At 44.1% G+C, this 27,747-nt stretch overlaps 2 protein-coding genes across 3 annotated transcripts in view; both read left to right on the plus strand.

Annotated features, from left to right (window-relative positions):
• The first annotated feature begins 5,323 nt into the window (after nt 1–5,323).
• On the plus strand, nt 5,324–17,350 carry PRRG4 (proline rich and Gla domain 4). Its single transcript, XM_053390340.1, has 6 exons — nt 5,324–5,609; nt 6,965–7,074; nt 11,195–11,358; nt 14,209–14,257; nt 15,181–15,316; nt 16,570–17,350. The coding sequence occupies exons 2-6, from the start codon at nt 6,975–6,977 to the stop codon at nt 16,784–16,786; spliced, it is 666 nt and encodes a 221-aa protein (XP_053246315.1). The 5' UTR covers nt 5,324–5,609; nt 6,965–6,974; the 3' UTR covers nt 16,787–17,350.
• Nucleotides 17,351–18,443: 1,093 nt separating this feature from the next.
• QSER1 (glutamine and serine rich 1) overlaps nt 18,444–27,747 on the plus strand; it is a 35,617-nt gene continuing 26,313 nt past the window's right edge. The window contains exon 1 of one of the 2 annotated variants that reach the window (XM_053390327.1): nt 18,444–18,891. In XM_053390327.1, coding sequence (XP_053246302.1) covers nt 18,764–18,891 — 128 coding nt within the window. In that variant the 5' untranslated portion in view covers nt 18,444–18,763. The remainder of the gene's footprint in view (nt 18,892–27,747) is intronic. The other variant, XM_053390320.1, reaches the window with a different exon arrangement.

The raw sequence follows: 27,747 nt of genomic DNA on the forward strand, positions 1-27,747 counted from the left end.
GTACTGCAAGTTTGTGTGTGTGTGTGTGTGTGTGTGTGTGTGTAGATATCAGATTCTCAAAATCAGAAAAAGTTAGTAAGTGAGAATGGCCAGATAAACAACACAAATGCAAACAGAAAATTATTACGCAACTATCTGCAGAACAGCTGTAATAGAAATTATGTTTGCAAAAAGCCGTCAACCAGGAAAGACAAGTTTGGTGCTGCTGCTAAATGCAGTGAGTCATATCGTCCTCTGTCTAGTTGGGCAGTGAATAAATAAATAAAATTTGATGAATCAAATAATAGGATTCATAGCACAAATCTCACAGATGCATCAAATATTATATCAACTACTGCTAATTGTCCTTCTCCAAAACTGAGCCCTAGGTGTGCAAAGTGCTTTACATATAAACAGATCTAACGTAGCACAACTCTACTGTCGAGTCCAGCAATACAGTTTGAATCTTGCATGGACAATCTGGAAATAATAGCAGCATACAGCCATTAGTAATCCCACAAAACACCTACTAAATCTGTTGACATATACATTAATTTAAATTGATTTACTGAATGTAGTTTCCCACAAAACAGCAAACCAGGTGGCATTATAGATTCTGGTTTGTATCCACTGCTGGTCATACTAAGAGCAGATCAATTTCAATTAATGGGCATGACTAATTTCGGTCCATTAGTTACAACGGGTGTACTCTGCAGAGAACTTAGCTGGCTACAACCATCTGTTGGTACTTTCTGCTTCCACTGGCACAGAGAATTTCCAGACGCAGCGTTACCAGGTTCAATTTTCTTTAGATGAGAGGACATTGGAGATTTAGGCTTTGTAAAAACTGGTTAATTTATAACTATACAGAGCTGATTAATATTCTACAGCCTTTTAAATATGTTTGTGGGGGGGTTGTATTGTTTTGTTTTGTTTTGTTTTGTTGTTTTGTTTTAACTATTAATTTGTGCTTTTTTCCTTGTATTTTTTATCTTGTGAACCGCACTGACATCTTATGATGAAGGGCAGTATATAAGTCACCATCATCACCATCATAATTAATAATAATGTGCTATATCAGCTCTCCTGAATGCAAAGTAGTGCCAGAAACTGTAGTATCTGTCAGCATGCAGAGGGTCGCAAGGCCAGCTGGCTAGCCCCAGCTGGGTGGTCTCCTTCGGCCATCCCACTGCGAAGACCCATCGGCCTCTGCTCCAACGTAAGTCAGCAACCCAGGCTTCAAAGTCAGGGCACTATATCAGCCGAGCAAACTGTGCACACAGAATAGGTGTGAGGCTTGTGGAAGCATACTACAACTACGGATTTATTAATCATAAATCAGGACAAAGAAACACGTTGTCTCTCTCTTTGTCTTCCCAGAGAAACAGAGAGAAGCAAAAGCTATACACACAACGGAAGTTCCCAGCAAGCTGTGCTGGTATGTAAACAGACATGTGACATGCAACAGTTCCATGTCTGCAACTAAAGGTGGAATAGAATTTTCCAAAAGTATTCACCTAGCAGTTTAAACCTTATTAATATTATAAATATGTATCGATAAGTGAAGTGTGGTATCATACACTAAGCTTGGTGCTTGCCGAGTCGGGTTTAATAATCTTATTGTAGTTTAATCTGGAAGACGGAATGGTCCATTGCACTGTAATCACAGGAGTAGATTAAAACACAATTTAGATAAAAAGGCAGAAGAAGGAGCCTTGCAAATAAACCCTTAGAATGCAACAAAAGCAACCAAATGCACCTGCTGTCAAATCTCACTAGAGGGCATCAGTTTCCTAACCAAAGATGGCCAAATATATATATATATATATATATATATATATATATATATATATATATATATATGTTTTGCTTCTTTAAAAGAGTAGGGAAGTTGAAAAGACAATGTGCCAATGATTGTAATCCCACTGTACTGTTTACAACATTCAGCTGGAGCTTGCCAACACTGGGCAGACTTGAATCAGCAAGCTCCTGGTACTGTGCATAAGGGAAGCCTAGCAAAAACCTTCAGGCAGTAGTGAAGACAGTGCTTAGTGATAACAAGCTTAGGCAAATCTGAGCTCTGCACATTTCATTACAAAAATACAGGATGGAAGAAAAGATACTGCAAGGGCACTGCAACACGGCACCAGACTCATGGCCCGTGTGTGCATGTGTGTGTGTCCCTGCTCTAAAGTGAGCAAAACACACTGTTGACCTATGTGATCCAAAGGGGATTACAAAAGACAGTTGTTATGGATGCTATTCAGTATGATCAAGGGTAACGTGATGCATGTCGGGGTAAAAAAATCTTAATTTCACGTACACATTCATAGGGTCTGAACTGGCAGTTATGGCCCAGGAACAAGACCTTGATGTACCCCAGCAGATAGTTCACTGGAAATCCTGTGTGCGGCAAATTCCATGCTTGGGATAGTTAGGAAAGGAATTGAATATAAAACCTCCAATATCGTAATGCTGTTATGCAAATCTATTGTGCGACCACAATTGGAATACTGTGAACAGTTCTGGTTGCCTCACCTCAAAAAGGACATTGTAGAGTTGGAAAAGGGGCAGAAAAGAGCAACCAAGACAATCAACAGGGTGGAATGACTCCTTTATTAGGGAAGGTTGCAGCGTTTGAGGCTTTTTAGTTTCGAGAAAAAGTGAATAAAGGGTAACAGTTTATAAAATTATTTTGGGAACAGAAAGTAGAAAAAGAAGTCCTTCCTCTCTCAAAACACCAGAATTTGTGGACGCCCAACGAAGCTGAATGTTGGATGAGTCAGGACAAATGAAAGAACGTACTTCTTCATGCAGTGCATAGTTGAGCTATAGAATTCCATTCCACAAGAGGCAGGGGTGGCCACCAACCTGGATGACTTTAAAAAAGAATGAGACAACATGGAGAGGCAAACAAAGTAAACATCCAACAGGACTTCTGAGACTTGTGTTGGCCTTTAGCTGCAAAACACAAAAGCTGAAGTCTTTGCATGGCTGTAAATTCTAATTTCTTAGTGTGGGGGGAGGGGAGCTGTCATTTGTGCAACTGATTCCTGAAAAACTGATTGCAAGGAACAGAAGTGTTCCTAAAAGGATTTACTGAGTTTCCCAATTTCTGGCATGAATGTTGCATATTTTTTGTTTGTGTATGTTTCCAATTTTTTAAAATAACTAAAAATAAACATTTTTTTTTAACAAAGAATGAGACAAATTCATGGAGGCTCCTAGGCTCTGTCTTCATGGTTGGAGGCTGGATGTGGGAAACATCAGTATGGAAGAGTGCTCTGGTTCTCAGGTCCTGCTTGCAGGTTTCCCACAGGCATCTAGTTGGCCACCCTTAGAGCAGGCTGCTGGCCTTTGGCCTCATCAAACAAGCTCCTACGTTTTTACTCACATGCACTGATATGTAATGTCCAGGCAACTAGTGGACAAAATTGTAACCTTGCCAAATAATGATGCCATTGTGGTCACTTGTCTAGGATATGGATACCAGTTCCTTCAAACAGTTTGCTTCTCTCAGAAAAGGAGTTTCTTAGCATCGTCACAAATGGCACCAAGAACAATTAAGTACAGGTATCTGTAGAAAGTGTTCTCAAAAGGGCAAGAGCAGGGAGCATAGCCGTAGGCAGAGTAAACATCTGGGACGTTCCTGCAGTGTACTTTCCTGTTGGCAGCATATCTCAAGATCCTTTGGCATGGTAGACTTTCATCAAAATAATATAAATAACATTATTTTCAAATAAGAGAGGTTTATAATCAAGATAAAAAAATTGGTTTCCAGGTGGAAGAATCAAAGCTGGAAACAGAATTGTTGGAACCCAATGCTAAGATATTGTCAAGAATGTATAATTTGCTGTTGAAATGGAGTACTGAGGAAGAAACGGTAAAATCTGCTATGATTAAATGGGCACAAGATATTGGTCATAATATTTTGTTTGCCGACTGGGAGCAGTTGTGGACCACTGGGATTAAATTTACGGCATGTAATGCCTTAAGAGAGAATATTATGAAAATGATGTATAGGTGGTACATGACCCCAGTCAAGCTTGCAAAAATATACAATTTGCCCGATAATAAATGTTGGAAATGTAAGGAGATTGAAGGTACATTCTTTCACCTTTGGTGGACGCGCCCGAGGATTAAGGCTTTCTGGGAGATGATTTATAATGAAATGAAAAAGGTATTTAAGTATACTTTCGTGAAGAAACCAGAGGCCTTTCTCCTGGGCATAGTCGGCCAATTGGTGCCAAAGAAGGATATAACTTTTTTTATGTACACTACAGCAGCAGCAAGAATACTCATTGCAAAGTATTGGAAGACACAAGAATTACCCACCTTGGAAGAATGGCAGATGCAAGTAATCGACTATATGGAAATGGCTGAGATGACTGGCAGAATCCGAGACCAGGGAGAAGAGTTGGTGGAAGAAGATTGGAGGAAATTTAAAACTTATTTACAGAAGTATTGTAAAATGTATGAATGCTGATGACATTGAATTAAAATGAAGGGGTTCTAGTAATAAGAGATAAAAATTTGAAATTTGGGAGGTAAAATAAATAAGGATAAAGTAGTAGGATACGAATTTGCTGAACTAATTGTTAAAAAGGGATATAAAAAAGGGAGGCGTGAGGAAGTCAGGAAAATAAGTTAATTGAAGATGAATAATTGGAAAAGAGTGATCTGTGTTTTTCTTATTCTACTTTTTGAGTGTTGATTGTCTTTTTTTGTTTTCTTGTTAAATGTTTGTATTTTGTGTATTGTGAAAGTTTGTATTGTTGTGTTTTATATTTTCTTTGTGTTTTTATTGTTCTACTTTTCTATTGTTAAACTTAATAAAATATTATTTAAAATAAATAAATAAATAAATAAATAACCCCTCAACTAGCTAACTCATATTGAGTTGTGCTCTATGGCAACCCGGAAGTAACAGAGCGCGTTTGCGCAGACGCTCAAAATGACGTCACACGCATGCGCAGAAGCGGTGAAAAGCGACGCACGCATGCGCAGACGTGCCGTCGCTAGTTATGTTTGCTTCTAGATGAGAAAGGGGCTCCGGAACGGATCCTGTTCGTATCTAGAGGTACCACTGTACTGACCTGCCTCGCTGCTCATGACATTACAATAAAATCACCCTTGACCAAAGTGGACAGGAAGGGCCTTTCTTTCAGTAATCCTCGAACGCATTTGCAGCTCCACCGCACAAATAGCAACGCAAAACCAAAACTCAAATCCTTTTCCCACTTAAGGACAATTTCCTAGAATCCAGGTGGATGGGTGCAGAAAGGAGCTGTGTGTGACTCATACTGTTGCGAACGGGGAAGAGGAATGAGGATGTCTAAGGAAGACGGGGATATTCAACACGGACATGTTGAATGGGATGTTCACTCAGTATGCTAATTAGCCGATTTAAATATGCGCTGTCTTCTGCCGCGGCCGAGTCCTCTCTCCTTTTATTCCTGAGCCCGCCCGGGATTCAGGTGGGAGGCTACAGAAGCAGGTAATATGATCTCAAACCGCCGTCTCCCCCTCCGAGTGCTCCCGAAGAGAAGCGATCGGCACCTCTGAGAAAAGCCAGGCTGGAGTGGCGCGGACGGAGAGCTTTGGGAGCATTTGGGATTTGAACTCAACAGGTAGGCGATCGCAAAAGCGGGATAGATTTCGAGGAGCATAAAGACACAGAGATCTGCGAGTTTAAGGACATGGATGAAGCTGCCAGTTCTTCCGAGGGGAGGCGGAGGGAGGGAAAATTACTGGAGCCCACCCCCTATGGCACCTTCGTGACCCGAGCAACGTGCCTTCTCCACTTACGCTTTCTGTAGTTCTACGTTGGGCTTGATCTTCCGCAATATCGGCTGTTAGATCTGCCCCTTAATTGTAACGATGGTTTGGGGCTGGCGGGGGGCTTAGCTTTCATTAGTTTAAAGAAGCAGGAAGTGGCGGCGGGTGCCATCAATCGCAGCGCGCCATGAACTTGAAGTTTGCGCACAGTTTTGCTCGAGAATACCTTCAGCCCAAGATTCCCAGGGCGCTGTATTTTGTTTATGTACTCATAACAAAAGTAAAAAGCCTAAAAAACCGTGTGTCCACAACAGCAGCAGCCGGCCATTTGAACATCGAAGGGGAAGTGGGGTGGAATTCGAGGTGCGCTTCTGGGAAGAGAGGGCTGCTGGGGTTGGTATCGGGTGCGCCACAGTCATTGTTTTTTTGAAAGCGGCTCAGTTTCGTCCGGCTAAACTGCCCCCCCCCCCTGAGATGCTGAGCAAGAGCTATTGTGCCTACTGGCGAGGAGCCAAAGAACAGCGCGACTAGCCTGGCCAGTCCAAGCGGGGGCTTTCTGGCGCAGGAGAAATTTTTTTTTTGCATTTCTGGAGCAGGAGTTTTTTTTTTTTCCATTTCTGGAGCAAGAGCCCTTCAAGCCCATAAGGGGCGTTTCAGTCACATGGTACCATATAGCCTAGTTTTGAAGGGAGAGAAGTAGCGTGGGGAGGGGGGGGTCTTACTGTTTGAACAAACCCTTGATCATGCCCAGAAGGAGCTCTGTGAACCCTGGTCAATATCATAGTAAAAGCACATGTCTAGTTTCTGTCATGCTGAAGCTCCGTGTAATCAGTTTGGAATGTTGTCCTTGACAAGATTCTACATGTGGGGGGAATGTGCTGGTGATCGAAAGGATGGACGGACACATGAAGTAGGACCTAACTTATGTTATCATGTATTATTTTTTCCTGATGCTGAAATTGTTGGTTTCAATTGCTGAGAACAATCCATGTAATTATTATTACGCAACCAAGATGAGGTACATGCTAGACTGGTTTTATGGGAGGCCTGCAGCCTAATCTAAAGCAACTTTCATCTAAATGTCTTGTAGCGACTTGTGAATGATGTTAACTGCAGCCAATAAGTCAATTTTTTTGAAGTTTGTCTGCAATTTATCCATTAACAATTTAAAAAATATTATTAATTTGGTAACTTTTTTTTTTTACAGGTACCGGGTTATGTTCTTTTTTTACATTTTGCTCCTTCAGCTGGTGCTAACGTTGCTTGCATTTCCTCACTGCTCAAGACAACTGAAGGACTCGGATGCAGTGAAAGAAGGTAACTTTATGCATAAGCTATGGCTTCTAAACACAGCTGAGATTCTCTTCCCAATCCAAAATTATAATTTGTTCACTAAAGCTTTACTCTTCCTTCATTAAAAAGGGTCTAATTGCGCGTATGGGTGGAGGAGGGGAATCATCCAGACACTATTGTCAAGATAGTTCAAGAAGTCAGTCATTCCTGTGGGGTGTATGAAATCAAAAGAATTTATTGCAACAATCAATAGTCATAGAACAACAATCTTAAATACATTGTTCTGGGCTTTAAACTGTACCCCTCCCAGGCAATTGCCCCATACTAACATGTTTAGTTGGAAACCATAGGCCAGAATTGCTTCTGGTTGGCCCCATGCAGCCAGCAGTATGGAATCCCCCAAGCCCATCCTTAATCAGTGGCTATACCAAGCACCTGCCAAACTCCAACAGCCATAGTGACAAGTATCCTTTATTTATCTACCACATATTCCACAAATACATTTCTGCTCAATGTAGTTCATAGAAAACCAAGACCTCTGTGGTGCAATGGGTTGGTGCAGTGGTGTCCAAACCTTTTTCAAAGAGGGCCAGATTTGATGAAGTGAAGGGCCATAAGGGCCAAGCTAAGTTGTTGACCTCTTTTTTAGGATTGAGGTTGTTGAGCTTTTTTTTAGGATTTTACCCCAGGAAATAAACTGTCACAGGGGCCAGATTAAACCGACCAGCGGGCCCCCGAAACAACGGACTTTGGACATGCCTGGTTGGTGCATCTGTTAACCAGGGATGGCTGCGGGTAGGGGGTTGGGTTGGGTCCCTTCCAACTCTACAATCCTATGATTCTAGAACAGTCTAAATACAATAGTACAGTAACAACAACAACAACAACAACAACAATAATAATAATAATAATAAAATATTGCAAAGTAAGATGAGGAATTCGACAATTAACAGCTCATTTAAAATACACCAAAAAAATAGTAAGTGTACCATGTTCAAATAAGCTAGCTAACAACGTCCAACACTTCCACAACCCCCGATAGCCCCAAACTGATGGCATTAGTGCCGAGCAACCCACCCCCATGAACATTCATATGCATAAGACCAGAAACAGAGTAGTTCCCTTATGAAGGCTCAAGGGCTAAGGGATGGGACAATGCAAATGGAATCATCCACTCCCAAGGGCACAGGGTCTCCATGCTCTTGCTTTCTTCCCCTTGCTTGCTCCCACAGAATTCATGATGAGTTATGCTATATTTTATTTTATTTTGCAGAAAAATGTCCTCCTGAGGATTCACTGCAATTCTACCATGGCCAATTAGAAATATATCACTTTTAAATTAATGGATTTCATCTGGCTATATATATTTGTGTGTGCTTTTACCACCTAAACATACATTTATAACTATTAGTAACCATGGAAGAATTACAGGGAAATGTCATTTTATGAAGTCATTTTCCTGTTAAAGTTCTTCGTATTCAACCTGCCCTCAGGCTCCTCTCAAGTTCCCCACATTGTTTCAACTTAACTTGACACATTTCAGTCCCACCTCACCTGGAAAGGTTTACTCCCTTTGACACGTACCTCTGTTCTGGCTTCTAAAGGCTGTTTATAACTTCTTCATCCTGAACACCTCTAATATGGCTCAAAGTGACATCACTGTCATAGTTTCATAAGTAACTTGTGTATATTATCTGGGGCTGAACAATGACTGTGGCTCTTAAAAGTTCTTCAGGTTTTTCTTAGGCTACTGGCTAAAGATTTCTGTTTTGAAATATAACCCACTGTTGTTACGAAGACAACAAGCCTGCAACTTAGGCAAGGGTTACATTCCAGGGATTGCACCTAGAACCAAAATCGCATATAGTCAATACACATTGGGTTCAATGGTAAGTGGGATTGCCAAAGTCCTTTTTCCCAGGCATCCGCCCTCTTTTTATTTTTATTTTTAATTGTTTGCCGAGTGTATGAATCTGAATGTGCACAAGTTAAATGTGTGCATGTTGCAAACTTAAAGGTAAAGGGACCCCTGACCATTAGGTCCAGTCGTGGCTGACTCTGGGGTTGTGGCGCTCATCTTGCTTTACTGGCTGAGGGAACTGGTGTACAGCTTCCGGGTCATCTGGCCAGCATGACTAAGCCGCTTCTGGCGAACCAGAGCAGCACACGGAAATGCCGTTTACCTTCCCGCCAGAGTGGTACCTATTTATCTACTTGCACTTTGACGCGCTTTCAAACTGCTAGGTTGGCAGGAGCAGGGACCGAGGGACAGGAGCTCACCCTGTCGCAGGGATTTGAACCACCGACCTTCTGATCGGCAAGTCCTAGGCTCTGTGGTTTAACCCACAGCACCACCCGCGTCCCTCTTCTTTCCTGTCATGTGATCCTCAGATTAAAGTATTTTGTTAGTGGAGCTCCTTTTTCAGAAACTAGGGATATACAACAGTTTGTGGGACTTTGCTGGTTCCCTTGAGAAAAACCATGAGACTAGTTTTAATTTTACTGACATCTGTGGCAGATTGTCTTTGTATCTACCATGATTCATGCCACCCACAACCCTTTCCCGTTATTAAATAGTAAGGTTCTGGGACGATTGCAATTGATGCAATCCTTCGAAAAGAAACTGAAAGATACCACAGGTTTTCTAAAAGCACCCAATAATAACATATTTTGGAGTGGGCTGAATTTTTCACTTTGCAGCCACCCACTGTGGACAAGAAGATGGATGTGGTTTTGGGGTGTCAGTATAAACAAGTTTTTTACTCAGTGGCCCCCACAGAATCCCTGAAGCAGTAGCACCCGACACAACCTCACAGCATCAGCACTGGGGATGAAACTTCACAGTTAGATACAGGAGTGAATTCAATCTAGTCTTGACACAAGCAGGATTCGATAGAAGCATTACTGAGATAACTGAGGGTCAGATTACAGGGCAAGGGGCAGGTAAACAGGAATCTGTGGCAAATAGAAAATCTGGGGAAAGGCTTAAGAAACAAACAAGGAGAAGCAGAGGTGGTTGAATTGAATACCAGCAGCCTTTTCCTGCTTGCTTCTGCAAGAGTTTCAGTGAGGCCAGAGCCTACAAAGCTAGGGCAACCATCATGGTCACATCATCAAAGGTTCTGTCACCTGGGACTCAGCTATACAGCTGCAAATAAAACGTTTAAAATGTGTTGTAAAGTACAGTATACAAATGTGACACTAGATGGTAACAGCTATGCCAAATTCAATGTATTTTTCAAAATGTTATTTTTAAAAAAGTATTTTCACAGCGTTTTTTTTGTATGTGTGTAGATTCCACCCTAGAGGCTCACCCACTAAAGCTGACTAGTGGATGCCATTAACCAAACATAGCCTTGGGAAACCCTGTGTTTTGAGCCCAGCTGTTATAGATTATAGATGAGCCCAGCCGTTATTTCCTTGAGTAGATTATGTGCAAGTGCTTTATATAGCTCCAGATCGCTGCAGTATGGCATTCAGCATTGGATAACCTTTTCACCTATAAAGGCTAAACCATAAGTAGACAAACTAAGACCCGGAGGCCAGATCCGGCCCAATTGCCTTCTTAATCCGGCCCGCAGACGGTCCGGGAATCAGGGTGTTTTTACATGAGCAGAATGTGTCTTTTTATTTAAAATGCATCTCTGGGTTATTTGTGGGGCATAGGAATTCGTTCATTCCCCTCCCCCTAAAAAATATAGTCCAGCCCCCCCTCACAAGGTCTGAGGGACAGTGAAGCGGCCCCCTGCTGAAAAAGTTTGCTGACCCCTAGACTAAACCATAATGACAAAATGACAAAAGGGGCTCCATTTTTAAGGCCTATGTAATACTCAAATATGATCTACTGCTGTTTTCACAATAATATGAAGTAAGTAATGTGTGAGCCACTGGGGTCACGCAGCCTTCTAGTGTGACTTGAGCAAACATAGGTGGTTAGAAAATGTGGTTGTGAAATATTTTGAATCAGCTCTGCTGATTCATATGTGACTTCTTCCATGTGACTATAATCAAGGGACTCTACTTGGTGTGTCTTTAAAGCATCTGTGAATGGAAATTTTCCACCAGTGTGTTTGCATTCCAGTGCATTTTCTTAAAGGCCATGTTTATATATTTAATATAAATGTTGCTTTAATTATTTTTTCAGTGTTCATCTCAACAGAGGAAGCCAATTTATTCATTGGACGACACCTTCTATACAACAGATTTGACTTTGAACTAGTAACCCCAGGGAATCTTGAAAGGGAATGCAATGAAGAATACTGCAATTTCGAGGAAGCAAGAGAAATTTTTGGAGACCAAGAAAAAACAGTAATTGCTTTACTTTTGGTGGCCTATAAAGGAGATATTTCTAAGGTCAATGTTTAGGACTACATCATGTGTACATATTTATCATTTGAGAAAGGGCACAGAACCCATTGTGCTTATGGGTGAAATTGTATTTTATTTTTTTTATTTTTTACTGCTCCTAGGATTGAAAGGGTTGTGCCTCTCAAACTAGCCCAGGTCTAGTCTTTCTGAACTGTTGTCTGAGCCATTATGCAGAGGGGGAAAGTAATCAGCCTTCTCCAATTGGTTGCTTTGGATTCCAACTCCCTGAATCCCTGACCATAGGCTACGGATCAGCAAACTTTTTCATTAGGGGGCCGGTCCACTGTCCCTCAGACCTTGTGGGGGGTCGGACTATTTTTTTGGGGGGGAATTGAACGAATTCCTGTGCCCCACAAATAACACAGAGATGCATTTTAAATAAAAGGACACATTCTACTCATGTAAAAACACGCTGATTCCCGGACCGTCCGTCTGCGCACCAGATTTAGAAGGCAGTTGGGCTGGATCTGGCCTCCGGGCCTTAGTTTGCCTACCCATGCCATAGGCCATACTGGCTGAGGCTAACTGAGAGTTGTAGTCCAAAATGTCTGGCGGGCAACAGGTTGAGGAGGGCTGAGCTAGCTCATTAACTGTTCGTAGAATTTACAAGTGAATCCAAATTCCACTTCCCTCACTCTTCGGTGCTGTACCCACACTAGGCTTTATGTGCTACTGTTATTAGGATGGGTACACTCTATCTCCACAAAATGGATGGGGGCAGCCTTGGGATTAGCCATGCTGTTATTAACTTTTTTGGTAAATAGGGCTAGATGATGCATTTCAAAAGAGAATCATCAGGGAAATGTTTCTAACGTAGTTTCTTGACGTGCGCAGTGTGGAGAAGCTTTTCCATATGTGCATTGTTTTTTTATTTAAACAATAATTGAAGGCGTGTTCCATGGTGGCTTGTCGTGGCTTGCCACCAAAGGCAAAATGGGAATGTATAGTGGTACCTCGGGTTAAGAACTTAATTCGTTCTGGAGGTCCGTTCTTAACCTGAAACTGTTCTTAACCTGGAGTTCCACTTTAGCTAATGGGGCCTCCCGCTGCCGCCGCTGCACAATTTCTGTTCTGATCCTGAAGCAAAGTTTTTAACCCAAGGTACTATTTCTGGGTTAGCAGAGTCTGTAACCTGAAGTGTCTGTAACCTGAAGTGTCTGTAACCTGAGGTACCACTGTACTGCTGTGCTGCCACTCTGCTCCCACCCTGCCACCGCTACCAGGGAAGCTGAAAAGTGCCACCCTGGCAGGCTCACCCCACTACCAGCAAAGAAGCAGCACTGTTTTCCAGCGAGATTTTGCAAGATCTCAATGGAAACCAACACCACTTCTCCCCCAGAGACAGAGGAGAGTGGAGCACCTATGGGTGCTGCTTCTTATGCTGCCTGAGATGGCTATTTTAAACCTCCTCATAGGCAGGCCAACATGTACTGTTACTAGCTATCTTTTAAATCCACTAGTTTGCAGGAGAACTGTGAGTTTTAGGTTAATACTGCATACACAAGCTACATTTAAATCACATTTTTTATCCCAGGAATCCTGGGAACTATAGTTTATACCACACAGCAACCCTTCTGCTGGGAAAGCTCAGACAGTAGAGCATGAGATTTTTAATTTCAGGGTCATGGGTTTGAGCCCTACTACATTGGGCAAAGATTCCTGCACTGCAGGGGGTTGGACTAGATGACCATCAGGGTCCTTTCCAACTCTACAATGTGTTTTTTTTAAGTTCACTAGGAGAGAGGGAAAATCTCCCTCTCTGAGGTTTACCATGGGGCCAATTCTTGCCTTGTGATTAAAGCTCAATAACCTGAATTGCAATCTTGATAGACTTTAAGGTACCTTCTCTCTCTCTCTCTCTCTCTCTCTCTGTGTGTGTGTGTGTGTGTACACATAAGGATGCTTTTAAGGTTTGCGTATTTGAGCTTCTGATTTGGGGGTAAATATATGTCATCTTTAATGTGCTCTTTGGCCTTGTGGTGAATGTTCCTATGGTAAGAGTGTATGCGTTGCTTTATTTTGCATCAGACATTAGTCACTCATTATTCTTATATTTTTAGAAATTGCCGTTTCTGAGTTGCAGAGTAGCTCTGAGTTAGTTGTCCATATTAGCACGTCAAAGCTTGGGAGCACCAATAAGCTTAAGGACAGCCTGTCAAAACTGGAAGCTGTGCCCCAGAAGCAAAACAGTATTCATAAAGCAGAGGTTCTACTATAAAAATATAAAAATAAACATATTGTGTGCATGCACTGTAAATGTATGCATGTCTCATCAAATGGCTTCTCGGGGAACTTGCTGCTGCATGATGTACTTAGGCTTCAGTCTTTTGAAGGGAGTCCTTTTAAATCCATGTGACATGCAGCTGCATATGCTAGTCATGGGGTGGGGGTGAGAATCCGCCTCAGACAGTTGTAGCAAACATGCTTAAGAATCATATTCTAGTAAGTATTCACTTATACCAGCATGAGTAAGTATTTATCAATAACTAGAAGTTGCAGTATAAGCCAATTACCAGCGGGGCTAATGAAGTGTTTTATTTCCGTCTTGCCTTATGCACAGCTTGTTGCCTTTCTCTCAGTCCAATTTATATATACTGATAATTAATATTGGTATTAAGGCAGGTCTTAAAACTTCCTTAACCAAATTCCACCCAGAGTTAATCAGTGCGACTCTTGTAACTTCAACCAAAGTTAAATTCTTAACTGGTTTTTTTTTGGGGGAGCAGTTTTTGTTTTTAATTGCTGCTAGAGATTTTACCTCAATTACATTGTTTTTCTTTACTATCTCAGATATTATTTTGGGAGAAATATACCATGGAGGGTCGTGGCAGATATCAAGGTAAGCCAAAATCACAGGTCTTCGTGGTTTCTATTTTTGTTTTCTATTGCAGATACTTTTAACCCACCATCCAAACCCACACTCACCTCTGCCTGGCAGAGCAGCACTGTCACAACCACAGTACCACCACTTCTGCTGGCCACAAGGAAAAATGCCTTCTTGCTATGACATCCCCTAGGTCTATTGCCATCACATAATGGCAGCAGAGCTGGCTCAAGGTTGAGTGGATCCTTTGCTAGCCCAGTTCCACCCTCCCCCAACCCTGAAATGCCCCACTTCAGGGAGTCCTGCTGACTCCTGCCAGTGGGGCCTCTGCCCACCTGCCATTTACATTGGGGCATTCCTTGTTGGTGTATCTGGGCAGGGCTGGGTGGAGAGACACCTCTGCTTCATCCCAACCTCCTCCAGTGTCATAGACTAGTTGGATGCACAGGAATGGTGGGAAGAAGGTTCAGAGCCCAAAAAGTAGTGGTAGGATGTAGAAGAGGGAGAAGACAGGGGTGAGGTGGTGTTGGAAGCGGAAGATGTAACAGGGCTTAGTGAGCTGGGGGAGTCTGTGGCAGAGAGAAGTCTGATCTAATTCTGATCAGAGGCAGAAGCTGAAGCAGGAGAGGAGGGAGGCCAAGAGGCAGGGATTATTCTGGTTGTTAAAGAGGCATCGGTGTCTGCCCCTCCCGTTGTAACAAGCATCTTTCTCTCCCCTGGTCTTCCAGAACCAGGAGAGGCATGAAAAGGGTGGAGAAGATAGCTTCACACAACCAGTGTCTTACATTGCTTGGGAAAGACCCTGGAGAGGAGGGGACTTAGGCAGCTATGGGGAGGCGGGATAATTTAGGAATAGTTTCAAGACACTTTTTTTTTTACGGCATAGTGTGACCTAGGGTAGATCAAGAATATACTCAGTAATTCTGATTTCTGTACAGAAGAGCAAGCAATGCGGAAGATTGATGTTATGGGACTTTTGACTGGCTTGGTCGCAATTGGAGTACTGTTGATCATAACTGGGTTACTTATTTATTTTCTCTGCCAAAAGAAGTGCAAACAAAGACATCTACCACGGTAAGAAAATAAGTTTTGTAATTTCCAACACTTTGTTCAGTGTATTCAAGTTTGACATGGAAGTTTCTGTACCCCCCCCAAAAAAATATATGGGTGCAGTATATATGTGTGCTGTATGTTTACTGCATTTTGTCCCATTTGGGTTTGTGCTGTGCAGATATTTATCTGAAGCATTTGTACCCTGCTGTTAGCCAAAAAAGCTCCCAGAGTGGCTTATACACAATAAAAACAAGACAGTCTATACTTGGGAGACTTACAAACTCAAAACATACAAGGGAAATAATGAACAGCTGGCGCAGCTCAGGGACAGGCAGTTCATGAAGGAGCCCTGCTTCCTATTTCTCCCACTGAGGCAGTATGATGGAATGGCTGCCCACAGATGACAACTGAGGGGAGATGAGGCCTGATGGAGCTGTCCTGTCACAGCAGATTCAATGGAGTGAGCTCTGCTTCCCAGCTCTCCCACTGCTGGAATGGCTGCCCCCAGGAGACAGCCTTGCTGTCACCTCTCCCAAGGTGATATGCCTTGGGACTTAAGAGAAAAAATGAGAATAGGGTATGACTTACCAAATAATCTATGGATTTCTACTTGAACAGTCGAATCCTTCAGAACTAATAGATTTTAAAAAATAATCCTGCTGTATATATGGAGATTTGGATGGAAATAAGGTATATGAAATTGTTATGACCATGGAAGAGCATGAAGATCAGTGGGCAAAGCTAATTGCTGAGGTTTGTGGGAAAGAGAAAGGCAAAATCTGGAGTCAGTAACAGGGAATAACGAAGAGAAACATGGGAAACAGCCTTATACTGATTCATACCATTGATTCATCTAACTCAGAATACTGACTTCCAGCAGCTCTCCAGAGCTCCTGACAAATTGTCCCTCAGTGCAATTGTTACGAATTGTGATGCGGGAAGGTGACAGTGCTGGCATCTGTGACATCAGCACACACAGCCCCGGCCTACATTTGTCCATGACATATGTACTCTTTTAATTCTTCAGAGGTGATGTGCCCTTGTCCAGTGCTGATCCATATGCTTTAGTAAAATGGGTTTAGGGAACTATACCAGAACAAATGAATACTGTACTCCCATTCTATGCCACCCTGTTCTCTGAACAGCAAACACTAGCCACTGAAAACATTGTACTCCCAAGAAAGTGTAGTTCAGGTTCTTCTCTCAAACGAAGTTTTGGACTCTTATACTTAATCACCACTCTGCCATTCTTAAAAGTTTTGCTTTTATTTTAGGGATAGAAGCTACAGGAGGCGTAACTCTTCCATCATCTTTCAAAGACATGAAGAGATTTCCTTAAACCCTCTCTCTCCATGCACAGAACACAGTGGATTGCCAACTTATGAACAAGCAGTGGCAATAGGCGGCAATTGTGAAGTTCCACCGCCGCCATATCCAGGCCCTTCAAGAGGGCTTAGGGCATTCAAGAAGTCTCTCTCTCTTCCTGTTTAATTAAGAAACGGGGCTTGTAGAATGCTTGAGAATTAAGTTGGAGAGAAGAAGCTGTATAGCTGAAATGCTGCAGCATTGTGCTTACTTCAGGAGTCTTTCACAGGGTGAAAGGGATACAGCTCTTCAGTGTGCCTGAGAGGAAGTGAAGTGTGTCAGGTGAACCAGGAATGCACCCTTAAGCAATGTGCTGATGGCTAAGGATGAACGACTCCTTTTGTTATGCTTCATTTTAGGTGCTAAGAACTGTAGTGAACTCCTCTGATGCATTCTGAGCCAATTGGTGCAATCAGTGCATTGATTTGCCAGCCTTTCTGTCTCTCACCAACTTAGAACTTTCATTATCAATTTTTTTTAAAGCTGCATTTTTTAAATTAAAAAAACACCAATTCAGATTGGTAATAAAGTGGGAATGATAATATGAATAAACACAGGATCCTTGCTTTGAACTACTTTTAACCACAATAAAAGGAAGAGCTAGTAACATAATATAAATGGAATGTTTCTCTAACTCTGAACAACTTAAACTGTGTTTTTTAAACGAGCAATAACAGATCTTTAATTGAATGGTGCTTCCTCCTCATTTGCCTCTCAGTGCGCATTAAATCATGAATCTTCATGCATCCGATGAAATAGGCCTTAAGTATTACCCCAAGTTACAGGTACACGAGGGGTGAAGGAAGAAGAATGGAAGCTGAGAGAAAACATGCTATTAGCAGTGGCCATTCACAACACAGTTAACAATACAGTCCTGGTATTGGTTAGCTAATTAATATGAGGCGGATTTAATAAAACTTACATTGAAGCCACTGAATTAACTGTATGTTTGCATACAGTTTATAAGTGCAGGTATATTTGTTGCAGAATACTTACACAAATATCTTGTCTATTTCTGGGAGCAATGTTAAACCAAAGGAGCTAAGCCACCAAGGGAAACGTGAAATAGCTACTGCCATGGGGTGAGGAACAGTGCATGTCCTGTTTTCAGAAAAGAAGCATGTACAATATTCTGTTCAAGCGTTTGATTTCTCCACCTACATTCCAAAGCAGAGAAACAGTTCACACCCACCCACCCACCCACTGGAAACTGTATGAACTTTGGGGACATTTTACACATTACCCACAACAACAAACCGGAGGCTCTCCAGCGTGTACACTCTGCAAGCAGAAACAGCTAATCTTGGCTTCCTGGATGACACTTCTCACGTCGACAGCTTTAAACATTCACAGTTTTGTAAACTGGTAGACATACAAGCTAAAACTGTGCAGGAGGAGAAAAAAATCTGAGGAAGGAGTGTCCGCCTGGCTCCAGAACTTCTAGCTCAGTCACTGAAAACCATTTTCACCTGCACACAAAAAGATGGCAAAGCATTCCCCACCGCACGGCGGCCAACACGGGTCCTTACTGCAGCCCACCCGAAGTATGCAATCCCCAGTCGCCATACCAGGCTTCGACTACCCCGAAGCTTGTCACTATTTAGGGCTCCTCGGTTATTGCCCGCATTCTGACGCGCCGTCTTTCCCGGTTCCGCTCTGTAGGCCAAGCTCACTCCTTCCTCCCTTCCGTCTCCCGCCGCCGCTACGATTACGGATCCTCGGCGGCGGCGGCAGCAGCTGCTTCCCGTGCTCTGCAGCCCCAGTAAACTGTAGCGGGGGTGGGAGGGACATCCTGGTAAGCAGCAGCAGCAGCCCAACATGGGTCTTCGGCTGGGCTGCTTGCAGCCGCCGCTCCCCTAATTACGAGCCGCCCTCCCGCCCCTCGCGGCGGAAACCGAGGGGAGGGCCGCGTCGGGGGTGGCCGCCGCTGCCGCCCTCCTCCTCCTGCGAGAGTGAAGGGGGGGAGTCGCTCCCACCCGCTCGGTCCTTGCAGCTGCAGCCGCCGCCGCCGCCAAGCAGCCCGCCCGCCTCCGCCCCCTTTCCCTTCTCCCCGCGCGCCCAGGCCCCGCGCGGAGCCGCGGCGTCCCCTCCTTTCCCGCTCCGATGATGGACAGGAACTACCCGGCGACCCCCAGCTACCCCGACCCGCTGGCTTCGGTCGCCGGCGCCGCGTCCTCGCCGCCGCCCTCCGCCTGGGCCTACGAGCGGGGCGCCAGCAGCCTCAAGGCCAGGTAAGGAGGGTCCGCTCTGCAGCCGGCGGCTCGCATGCTGCGGGGGCTGCGCCAGGAAAGGCCGGGGATTGGGACGAGGCCTCCGGTGCCCCTCGCGCCCGCGGGGCGTGCCCGCCGCTCCTTGAAGCGGCGGAGGCGCCGGCGCTTGGGGACGCTTCCCTCCTCCCGAAAGGAGAAAGCGGCGACGGGCAGCCCTTCTCCGGCGCTGCGGGAGCCCAGGGCGCCGTTGGGGTTTGGAGACGGGTGTCGCGAGGGGAAGGCGGCTGGGAGGGCGAGCAAATAAGGGGTAATGAGAGCCGGTGGATGGCGAGGAAGGCGGCTCCGTGGTGTAGGAGAGGACCGGGGCGGGGGGCGCGAGGGTGATTCGGGGTTGCCATGCAATCCCCAAACCACGTTTCTCATTTTCTCTCTTCTATAAAATCACGCTTTCTGCAACTTGGAGCGTTCTTTCTTCCTTCCCCTCGGCGTGGGAAGAGGGAAGCCACGCATTCCAAAATTAGTCCTCCTTTTCCCTTCACCCCCTCCCCCATTAAAGTGCATTTAAACTCCTAAGAAAGCGGGGAAAGTTGCCCTGCTTTTCGTCTCCGGCTCCCAAGGGGTGTGTGTGCGCGCGCGCGCGTGTTCACCAGGCATGTTGGAGTTCAAGAGTTCGTGTTTACTTTTTACGTTGCCTAGGGGAAGCCCATCTCATACTGTATCAACTTTTTGTGTGTGTCGTCTTTGACATCTTTGGAGGAAAGTGGGGAAGGCTCCCCCACCCCCATATGTATACAGTCAATCCTAGTGGGCAGAGCGAGGCTTTAAAGGTGTGGCACAATTTGTTAAACGGCACAGTTTACAGAGGGAAGGAGTGTGAAGAACAATACCGTGTGCTTTGCAGGTTGAAAGCGCAGAGTTGGCAATTGGGGATGGGCATTGCTAACTCTGGATGATCTCATCTTAAGCCTCCAGAGTGTGTTTTGGGTTCATCTCATGGCTTCCCAGCATCCTCACATTATTTAGATTTTATTACGTTATCTATTGTTTTACTATAAAGGCTTATGGATGTTCTGACTCTTTATGCTGAAACTTGCCCAAGAGCATAAAATCCCCAGGGGTTTAACGGAGTAAAGCGTGGAATAATGAATGTGATCCTTTTATATTTCCTTTTGTATTGCTTTCTCATACATGATGGCAAAGGTGCTTTTACCATGCTGTGAGTAAAGTAGCTTGCCCTACGAGATATATTTTTAAATGTAGATTTAACTGCATATTTAAGCAACTTGTGCTTCTTAAAACAAGTAAGGGATTTTGCATGTTGAGCCTGAAATCCGGTTGGGTGTTGGTATGGAACAGGTGGGACCTGCAACAAAATGTTGCAGTGGATCTCTGAGCTGGAACAACAGTGGGAGAAATTTGTATCTCCACCAACCAATCTTAAATTATATTAGCTTTCATATTTTGATGATTTTAACCAATTTTGATTCAGTAAGCAAATTTATAGACAGCTCTTTAACATTGACTGAGGAGCAGTCATCCAGGTGCCTCCCCCAATAATACTTTAGCTTGTTTTAACTAAGATGTAAGAGATTTTTTAAGAAAATGCTGTAATTAAAAACCATGCTCATAGGCAAAATCAAAATAGGTGTGTGATGCTTTGGCCCATGAGGAGAACAAGGAAATCTTATTTGCTGGCAGTCAGGCTTTGATAAGCTTGCAAGGCTTGATAATTCCCTGGCTTGCAAGTCAGTCCAAGCCTGCTGACCAGCAAACTAAGAGGAGAGTGGGAGAATGAGAACAGAGGAAGCTGCCTTACACCTAGTCAGGCCATTGGTCCACCTAGCTCAGTTTTGTCTACACTGATGGGCAGTGGCTCTCCTGGGTTTCACACAGGCTTCTCTCCCAGTCATACCTGGAGATTAAACCTGGGACTTTCTGTGTCCAAAGCAGATGCTCTACTATTAAACTACAGGGGTACCTCGGGTTACATACGCTTCAGGTTACAGACTCCGCTAACCCAGAAATAGTACCTCGGGTTAAGAACTTTGCTTCAGGATGAGAACAAAAATCATGCTCCGGCAGTGCGGCAGCAGCAGGAGGCCCCATTAGCTAAAGTGGTGCTTCAGGTTAAGAACAGTTTCAGGTTAAGAACGAACCTCCGGAACGAATTAAGTACTTAACCCGAGGTACCACTGTACAGCCTTTCCCCACAAGAGAATTTTCATTGTTGATGGCCAGGCTCAAAAGATCATGGAGATGGTAAAAGCTGATGAGTTAAAAGTTGGCAAGTGCTTTGTCATGTGCTGCATGCTTTTTCTCATCAGGGGCTCTCACTCACTCCCATAGCCAGGACCATGTAATAACTCTTCTTTAAGTCACTTGCCTGATAGGTAAGGGCAAATTGAGGGGGAAATATGTACAGATTTCTTGCTTCAAGGGCCCCAAAGCGGAAGGGTAACTGAGCAGGTGTGTTAGGGGAGGGGTAGTACCTATGGTGGGGGACATGTAGTGTTCCTTCTGGGGAGGTTTGTCCACCTTTGATCCCTATCCTGCACTCAGCTCTCACCTGTGGCTCCCAGAAGCTGTCGGCAGGCGATAGCAGCCACACCAGGGAACAGCTTTGACTGGCCGGATAAACCAAGTGAGGGGTAGCTGATGGATCTCAATCCCTTTGTGAGTTAGGAGCTTTCCCGCATGTGAAGACAGGCTCATGTGGATTGAGCAGATGAGACCAATAGTGGGTCTAATGGTCAAGAAGTTGTTTTCTGCACATGCTGCATGTGAGTGGCAGATGGGGCCTGTCAACCTCGGAATGTAGCCCATCTTAGAGAAGGAAAACTCCGGTCCTAAACTTATGCTTACAGGATATTTTCAGGAGAATAAAAGGGTAAGGAGTAAAACCCTAGGGGGGGGGGAAACTGAAATATTTGCCCTGCTTTCCTTTGGCGGACCACATCAGCAAGGCCGAGAATGGGGTCTTGTCATCTGAGCAGCCCAATACCTCCATACACATACAAGGCTTTTGCCCTGTGGAGGTCACTTCAGTCCTGCTAGCACAGCAGTTTTACTTCGCCCCCAGAAGCACACTCCATTGTCTCTTGAGACAGATAGATGCCAACAAAGCTGTATTCATGTAGCCTACATTCCATAACATGAGGGCAATGCACAGATGCAGTCCTCTGTCCCCTTTTGAGGAGGATTTCACCTTTTGGGGAAGGAAATGTGTGTTTGCATATATTCTGGCTTGCTTGCCTTCAACAGTAAGCATGGGGCCAGCATCTTTGCAGTTATAGGGAGCAAGTGGGATACCCACAAAAAATGTAGTACCGTATTTTTCGTCCCATAGGGCGCTCCGTCCCATAGGACGCACCTAGAAAGGAAAAAAATTTGTTCCTTTATTTCCCCCCCAAAAAGCAGGTCGGAGAAACCGAACCAGGTTGAGGAACAGCAGGATGGCGGCGCTGTGCCTCCCTGCTGTCCCCCGAGCTTGTGGGGCTGGCCCATGTCTGTCCGGCGCGAGGGGCGCTCTGCTTCAGGGCGCCCCGCCCTCCGGGCGGCAGGCTGCTATCCGCAGCGTGGGGAGCCCTGCGGGGAACTCCTGCAGGGCTCCCCACGCTGCGGATGTATGCCCGGCGCGAGGGGCGCTCTGCTTCAGGGTGCCCTGCGCGCCGGGCGGCAGGCTGCTATCCGCAGCGTGGGGAGCCCTGCGGGGAACTCCTGCAGGGCTCCCCACGCTGCGGATGTATGCCCGGCGCGAGGGGCGCTCTGCTTCAGGGTGCCCCGGGCGGCAGGCTGCTATCCGCAGCCTAGACATCCCTGTGGGACCTCCCACAGGGCTGTCTAGGCTGCGGATGTGTTCCCGAAGCGCCGGGCGCTCTGCTTTCAGGGCGCCTGACGCTCCGGGAAGCAGGCTATCCGCAGCCTAGACATCCCTGCGGGAACTCCCGCAGGGCTGCCTAGGCTGCGGATGTCTTCCTGAAGCCTGGAGAGTGAGAGGGGTCGGTGCGCACCGACCCCTCTCGCTCTCCAAGCTTCAGCGAAAGCCTGCATTCGCCCCATAGGACGCACCCAGATTTCCCCTTCATTTTTGGAGGGGGAAAAGTGCGTCCTATAGGGCGAAAAATACGGTATATTTTCGGCTCTTAAGAGAAGTGCTCCTGTTCAAAGAACCACCCAAGCTGGACCATGTAGCACTATTCAGACCTCTAGGGAGGAAGGTCACCTTGCCCCTCATGTCTTTCCATGCTTGCTATATGGTGTTAAGGGAGCTCAGTTTTGGGGTTGATTGGTAGCTCCAACCCTAAGCATTTTACTGCCTTATGAAGGAGGCGAGTGGTTCTGGATAACATTCTTTTATTCCATCTGAATCCTGTACAGTCCAATTCCATAACCTTCTATAAGCAGCATGAGATGTGAGCAATTCCTCCCCACTTTTTCATTTCTCCCTTCGCCCCTAACATTCTATGTCTCTTCTGATTTACTAATACAATCTGCCTAGCTTTTGCTTCCATTAGGCCCATTTTTCATTCTCTGGAGTAAAGTGGCTGCAGTTCGTAAAAGAGAGTAGAGAAATCTAGGATTTTAGCATAGGTGTGATTGCCTGCCTGCCTCCTTCCCACTCCTCAAAAAATAACATGTGACAACAAATATAGGAGTTCTTGCTTGTAGAGTTCAAAGTGAACCCAGAGGTTGGCTTTCGAGAGAGACAAGTTATTCTATATTTTATTTCCTCTATTTCCTCAGTGTTCTGTAGGTCACATGTAGTGATGTTAAATTCTCGAGAATATTCTTTTGACTCCTCAAACATCTTAAGAGGATAAGTCACCATCTTTGTCTCCACCGGTAACAGAGCTTTCAGTTCCACACTGATCATCTGCGAGTTCATAAAATGAAGTTGATGGTTGTGTAAAATTCAATGAGCTTGTTAGAAGCTGTGTTTTCTTCTCTTCTAGGAGTTTTAAGTTATGAGCTACATATGTAAGCTTTCCTGCTTTGTCTATAGTAAGCCTATTCCTTTTTGCTGAATGAATAAGTCCATAAGTACTGAAGCTACGTTCCGTTGCAGCTGTCGTTTGTGGCATATTTAAAATGTCCACAGCCACTCTGCTAAGCTTTGAACCAAAGCATGGTCCCTTCCACCAAACCACTGTATCCACTTTTTCAACCAACTTCAATACGTATGACTTGCTAAAAAAAACTTCCTTAGCACGATATACTGCCAGCTCTGCCAAAATATCTTGTGCATCACTTGGTGCACTTGCTGATATTTTGAGATCAATGTATTCGGTACCTTGAATTTGTTCATTTCATGATAAATGAACGCCATTATACTTTAAATCAAGGATATTTGCAGCAAAGTGAATTGGCTGCAATTTCTTTTCTTTCTTAACTGCCTCTTTCATCTATTTCTCTTCTTGCTTTATAAGGGGGCTCAACGGCACCACTTTTTCAAAGTGATCTTCTAGTTCTTTAAATGACTCAACCACCCAACCTCAAACCACCTTGGTGTGTCCGATTCTAATAACATTATCCATTTCACTATTGGAGCAATAAGGTCATATTTTATTCTTCCGTTAGAATGTGTTCATGTTATAGGACAAGTCAAAAAATACAATTGGCATGTTAAGGTTTGATACAAATAAATTTAGTAATATCACAGCTTGACTTATTATTTACTAGATTTTTAAAATGTGGGTGGTAAAACTGGTTCTTACATTAGAATTTAGTTTGCGGAGAATATTCTCCGAGAGAATTTTCTAGCAGAGAATATTCTCAAGACTATTCTCATTCTCGAGAATATTCTCACCTCACATTACTAGTCACATGACTGTCAAAATTCTTTTAATACAAGCACCTCCCCACTTACTTTGGGTTTACATTCTAACCCCCCCATAAGTGAAGTCATGTAAGAGGGGAGCACTGTCTAAACACCTTTTAAATGCTCCCTCTGCCACTGTCTCTCCAATCCAGATCAAAAATACTGTACCAAAAATACCCGCAACTGGAAATGAAACTTTTTTTATACACACTGGAAGCTGCCCAAAGTGGCTGGGGAATGTAGCAAGAAGTCCTGTAAGTAGATACAAATCACTATTTTGGGGTGATCCTGTGTCATATTAAAACTGATACAGAGTTGACTACCTGAGCTCCTTATTAAGAGGGGGGAAAGTGTGACCTGCAACCAGTGGCGTAGTGTGGGGGGTGCAGGGGGGGCCGGCCGCAGCGGGCGCAACATCTGGGGGTTAGGGTTAGGGGGCGCAAATTCACGGGTTAGGAGGCGCAAATTACTTGCCTTGCCCCGGGTGCTGACAACCCACGCTACGCCACTGCCTGCAACAAGATGTTATAAGATACTTTCCTGTCCTAATAGGATCGATCCATTTTATGGGTCGGCCATGCCCTCTTATAGCAAGTTGTTCCATTTGCCCCTACCCTGGTTTTTGCATTGTCCCTGGTTTTCCATTTTTTCTTTTCCAGGTAAGAGAGTCAACATTCATGGCTACTGCGTATGATTGTGTTTTTTAAGCTGGTTTTTTTGTGAGTGGGGGGTGCACCTCTTACGTATTGTTGACGTTTTATTATACTTTTTAAACCGTGGGAATTCTGTTAAGCATTCTTTAAACATAGAATAAACCAATATATTATTATTATATTTAGGGACGCGGGTGGCGCTGTGGGTTAAACCACAGAGCCTAGGACTTGCTGATCAGAAGATCGGCGATCTGAATCCCCACGACGGAGTGAGCTCCTGTTGCTCAGTTCCAGCTCCTGCCAACCTAGCAGCTTGAAAGCACCCCTAAGTGCAAGTAGATAAATAGGTACCGCTCCGGCGGGAAGGTAAACGGCATTTCCATGCACTTCTTTGGTCTTGCCAGAAGCGGCTTAGTCATGCTGGCCACATGACCCAGAAAAACTGTCTGCGGACAAATGTCGGCTCCCTCGGCCAGTAAAGCGAGATGAGCACCGCAACCCCAGAGTCGTTCGCGACTGGACTTAACTGTCAGGGGTCCTTTAACTTTACCTTTAAACTAATATTTAGAAGAACATGTCTTGCTGAAGGAGAACCAGCATTGCTTCTGCAAGGGTGATTCCTGTCTCACTGACCTTTCAAGAGTTCTTTTGAAAATGTCAGCAAACCTATAGAAAGAAGTGATCCAGGCAGCATTGTGTTCTTAGACTTTAAAAAATCTTTTAATGAAGTCCTTCACCAAAGACACCTGAGAAAGCTTAGCATTCATGGGCAGGTCCCATATTAGAAAGGGATTGATGATGATAATGAGAAGCAGCTGTGATTTGGCTGCTGAGAGTAACTAGGAGATAATCAGAACTGGGTGGGGTTTTGGTTTTTTGCAAATCAGCTGTGGAGAATGTGCTTCAAGTTTAAAGCAGTTTGACTTTCTTTAATCTAGATGACAGAGTGTACATTATGAGAGCTGACAATTCAATGAAATCCTGGTTTGTTTACACAGAAGATAATATTTACTTCCTGTGTATCCAAATATATCATATGTGGTGAACATTACTACCTATTGTGCCCTGAGATAATAGAGCATCTTAGTAGCTGCCTACTACTATTTGCACTGTACTATTCATGTACATAAGATTGGGCTTAAGAGTCCTATCAGCAACACAAGATGTGGTCACAATTTGATACTTATGCTGATATTAAAATAACATCAAACCTCCGGGTGGGTGCAGCAGGCACCATAAGCATTTCCTCAAAGCTCTGTGTGGCAGATACAGGGTCTGGTGCCACATTGAGGTTACCTGTGTGCTGTTACTTGCCCTTAAAGAGTAAGACATCCTAAGGGCTGCGGAGACATCCTAAGACATCCTGGGGATTTTTTCCTTGGCTTTTTAGTGGTATTGATAGTAGCAGACAGAAATGGTTCTGCTCTACTTACTAAGCATAGAATCTAGATCTCTAAGTACAATGCAAATTACCATTTGTGCAGTATGGTTGGGACTGCAAGATAAGTAAATGTTTGTTTTTTTCTGTCACTCACTCAAGATATGCTTTGCAGACAGAGATGTCTGTTAAAAAAAAGTACAGTGGGCGTCATTTATAGCTTTGCTTGGCAGATTTTGAAATCTAGTATCCAAAAGACAGAGAAAACAGACTTGATCGTGCAAGATTTTGTGGATGATGAGATTTGAAGTGCTGTTTCTTCATATGAATGACAATGGAGTAGAGTCAAATGTCACCAGAAATTTTGGTTTTGTTTGTTTTTTTGAGCAAGCTAATACATCTGTTTGTTCTTTTTTATAAAAAAACCAATGCTTTTGAATGCATGACTTCTACAGATTCTGTCTTCTTAGTTCTCTTATTTACGTATGTTCTAGCAATTTCACATCCCATGTGAAGTTGAGAGGAGAAACTAAAATTGTAAATAAAAATATATATGTGCCTGCTGTGCATCATATAATAACACACATGTGGAGAAGCTACAGAAGTCACTGTATGCATGGTTTTACCTTATTTCTAAAGAAGAATTGCTCCTGTCAGTGGTCTCAGGCATTTACTACAGAGATTGGTGATTCTGGTGAATGAGGCAGCTAGATTTTATTTCAGAGATTTTATTTAATGCTTTATCTAACATGTTCCTTCCAGGGAATTCAATGTCTCTTAAGTGGTTATTCTCACAACAATCCTTTGAGATATGCTAGTCTAAGGGATGGTTACTGGACTCAGCTAAAAAAGTGCCATTCAACCCCAGGCCCCTCTCGTCCAAGTTTGACACACTATTCAGAACACTACATTGGTGTTTTGTTTGTTGAGGTTTTTTTCCTGTGCCTTAGTAACATGCAAAATATTCAGCATGGATGGGGTTGCCTAAACTCAGAGGTGAATAGGGACTGAGTTGCAGGAAATAGGGA

This window comes from Podarcis raffonei, chromosome 1 (assembly GCF_027172205.1).
Source record: "Podarcis raffonei isolate rPodRaf1 chromosome 1, rPodRaf1.pri, whole genome shotgun sequence".
NCBI classification, from domain to species: Eukaryota; Metazoa; Chordata; class Lepidosauria; order Squamata; family Lacertidae; genus Podarcis; species Podarcis raffonei.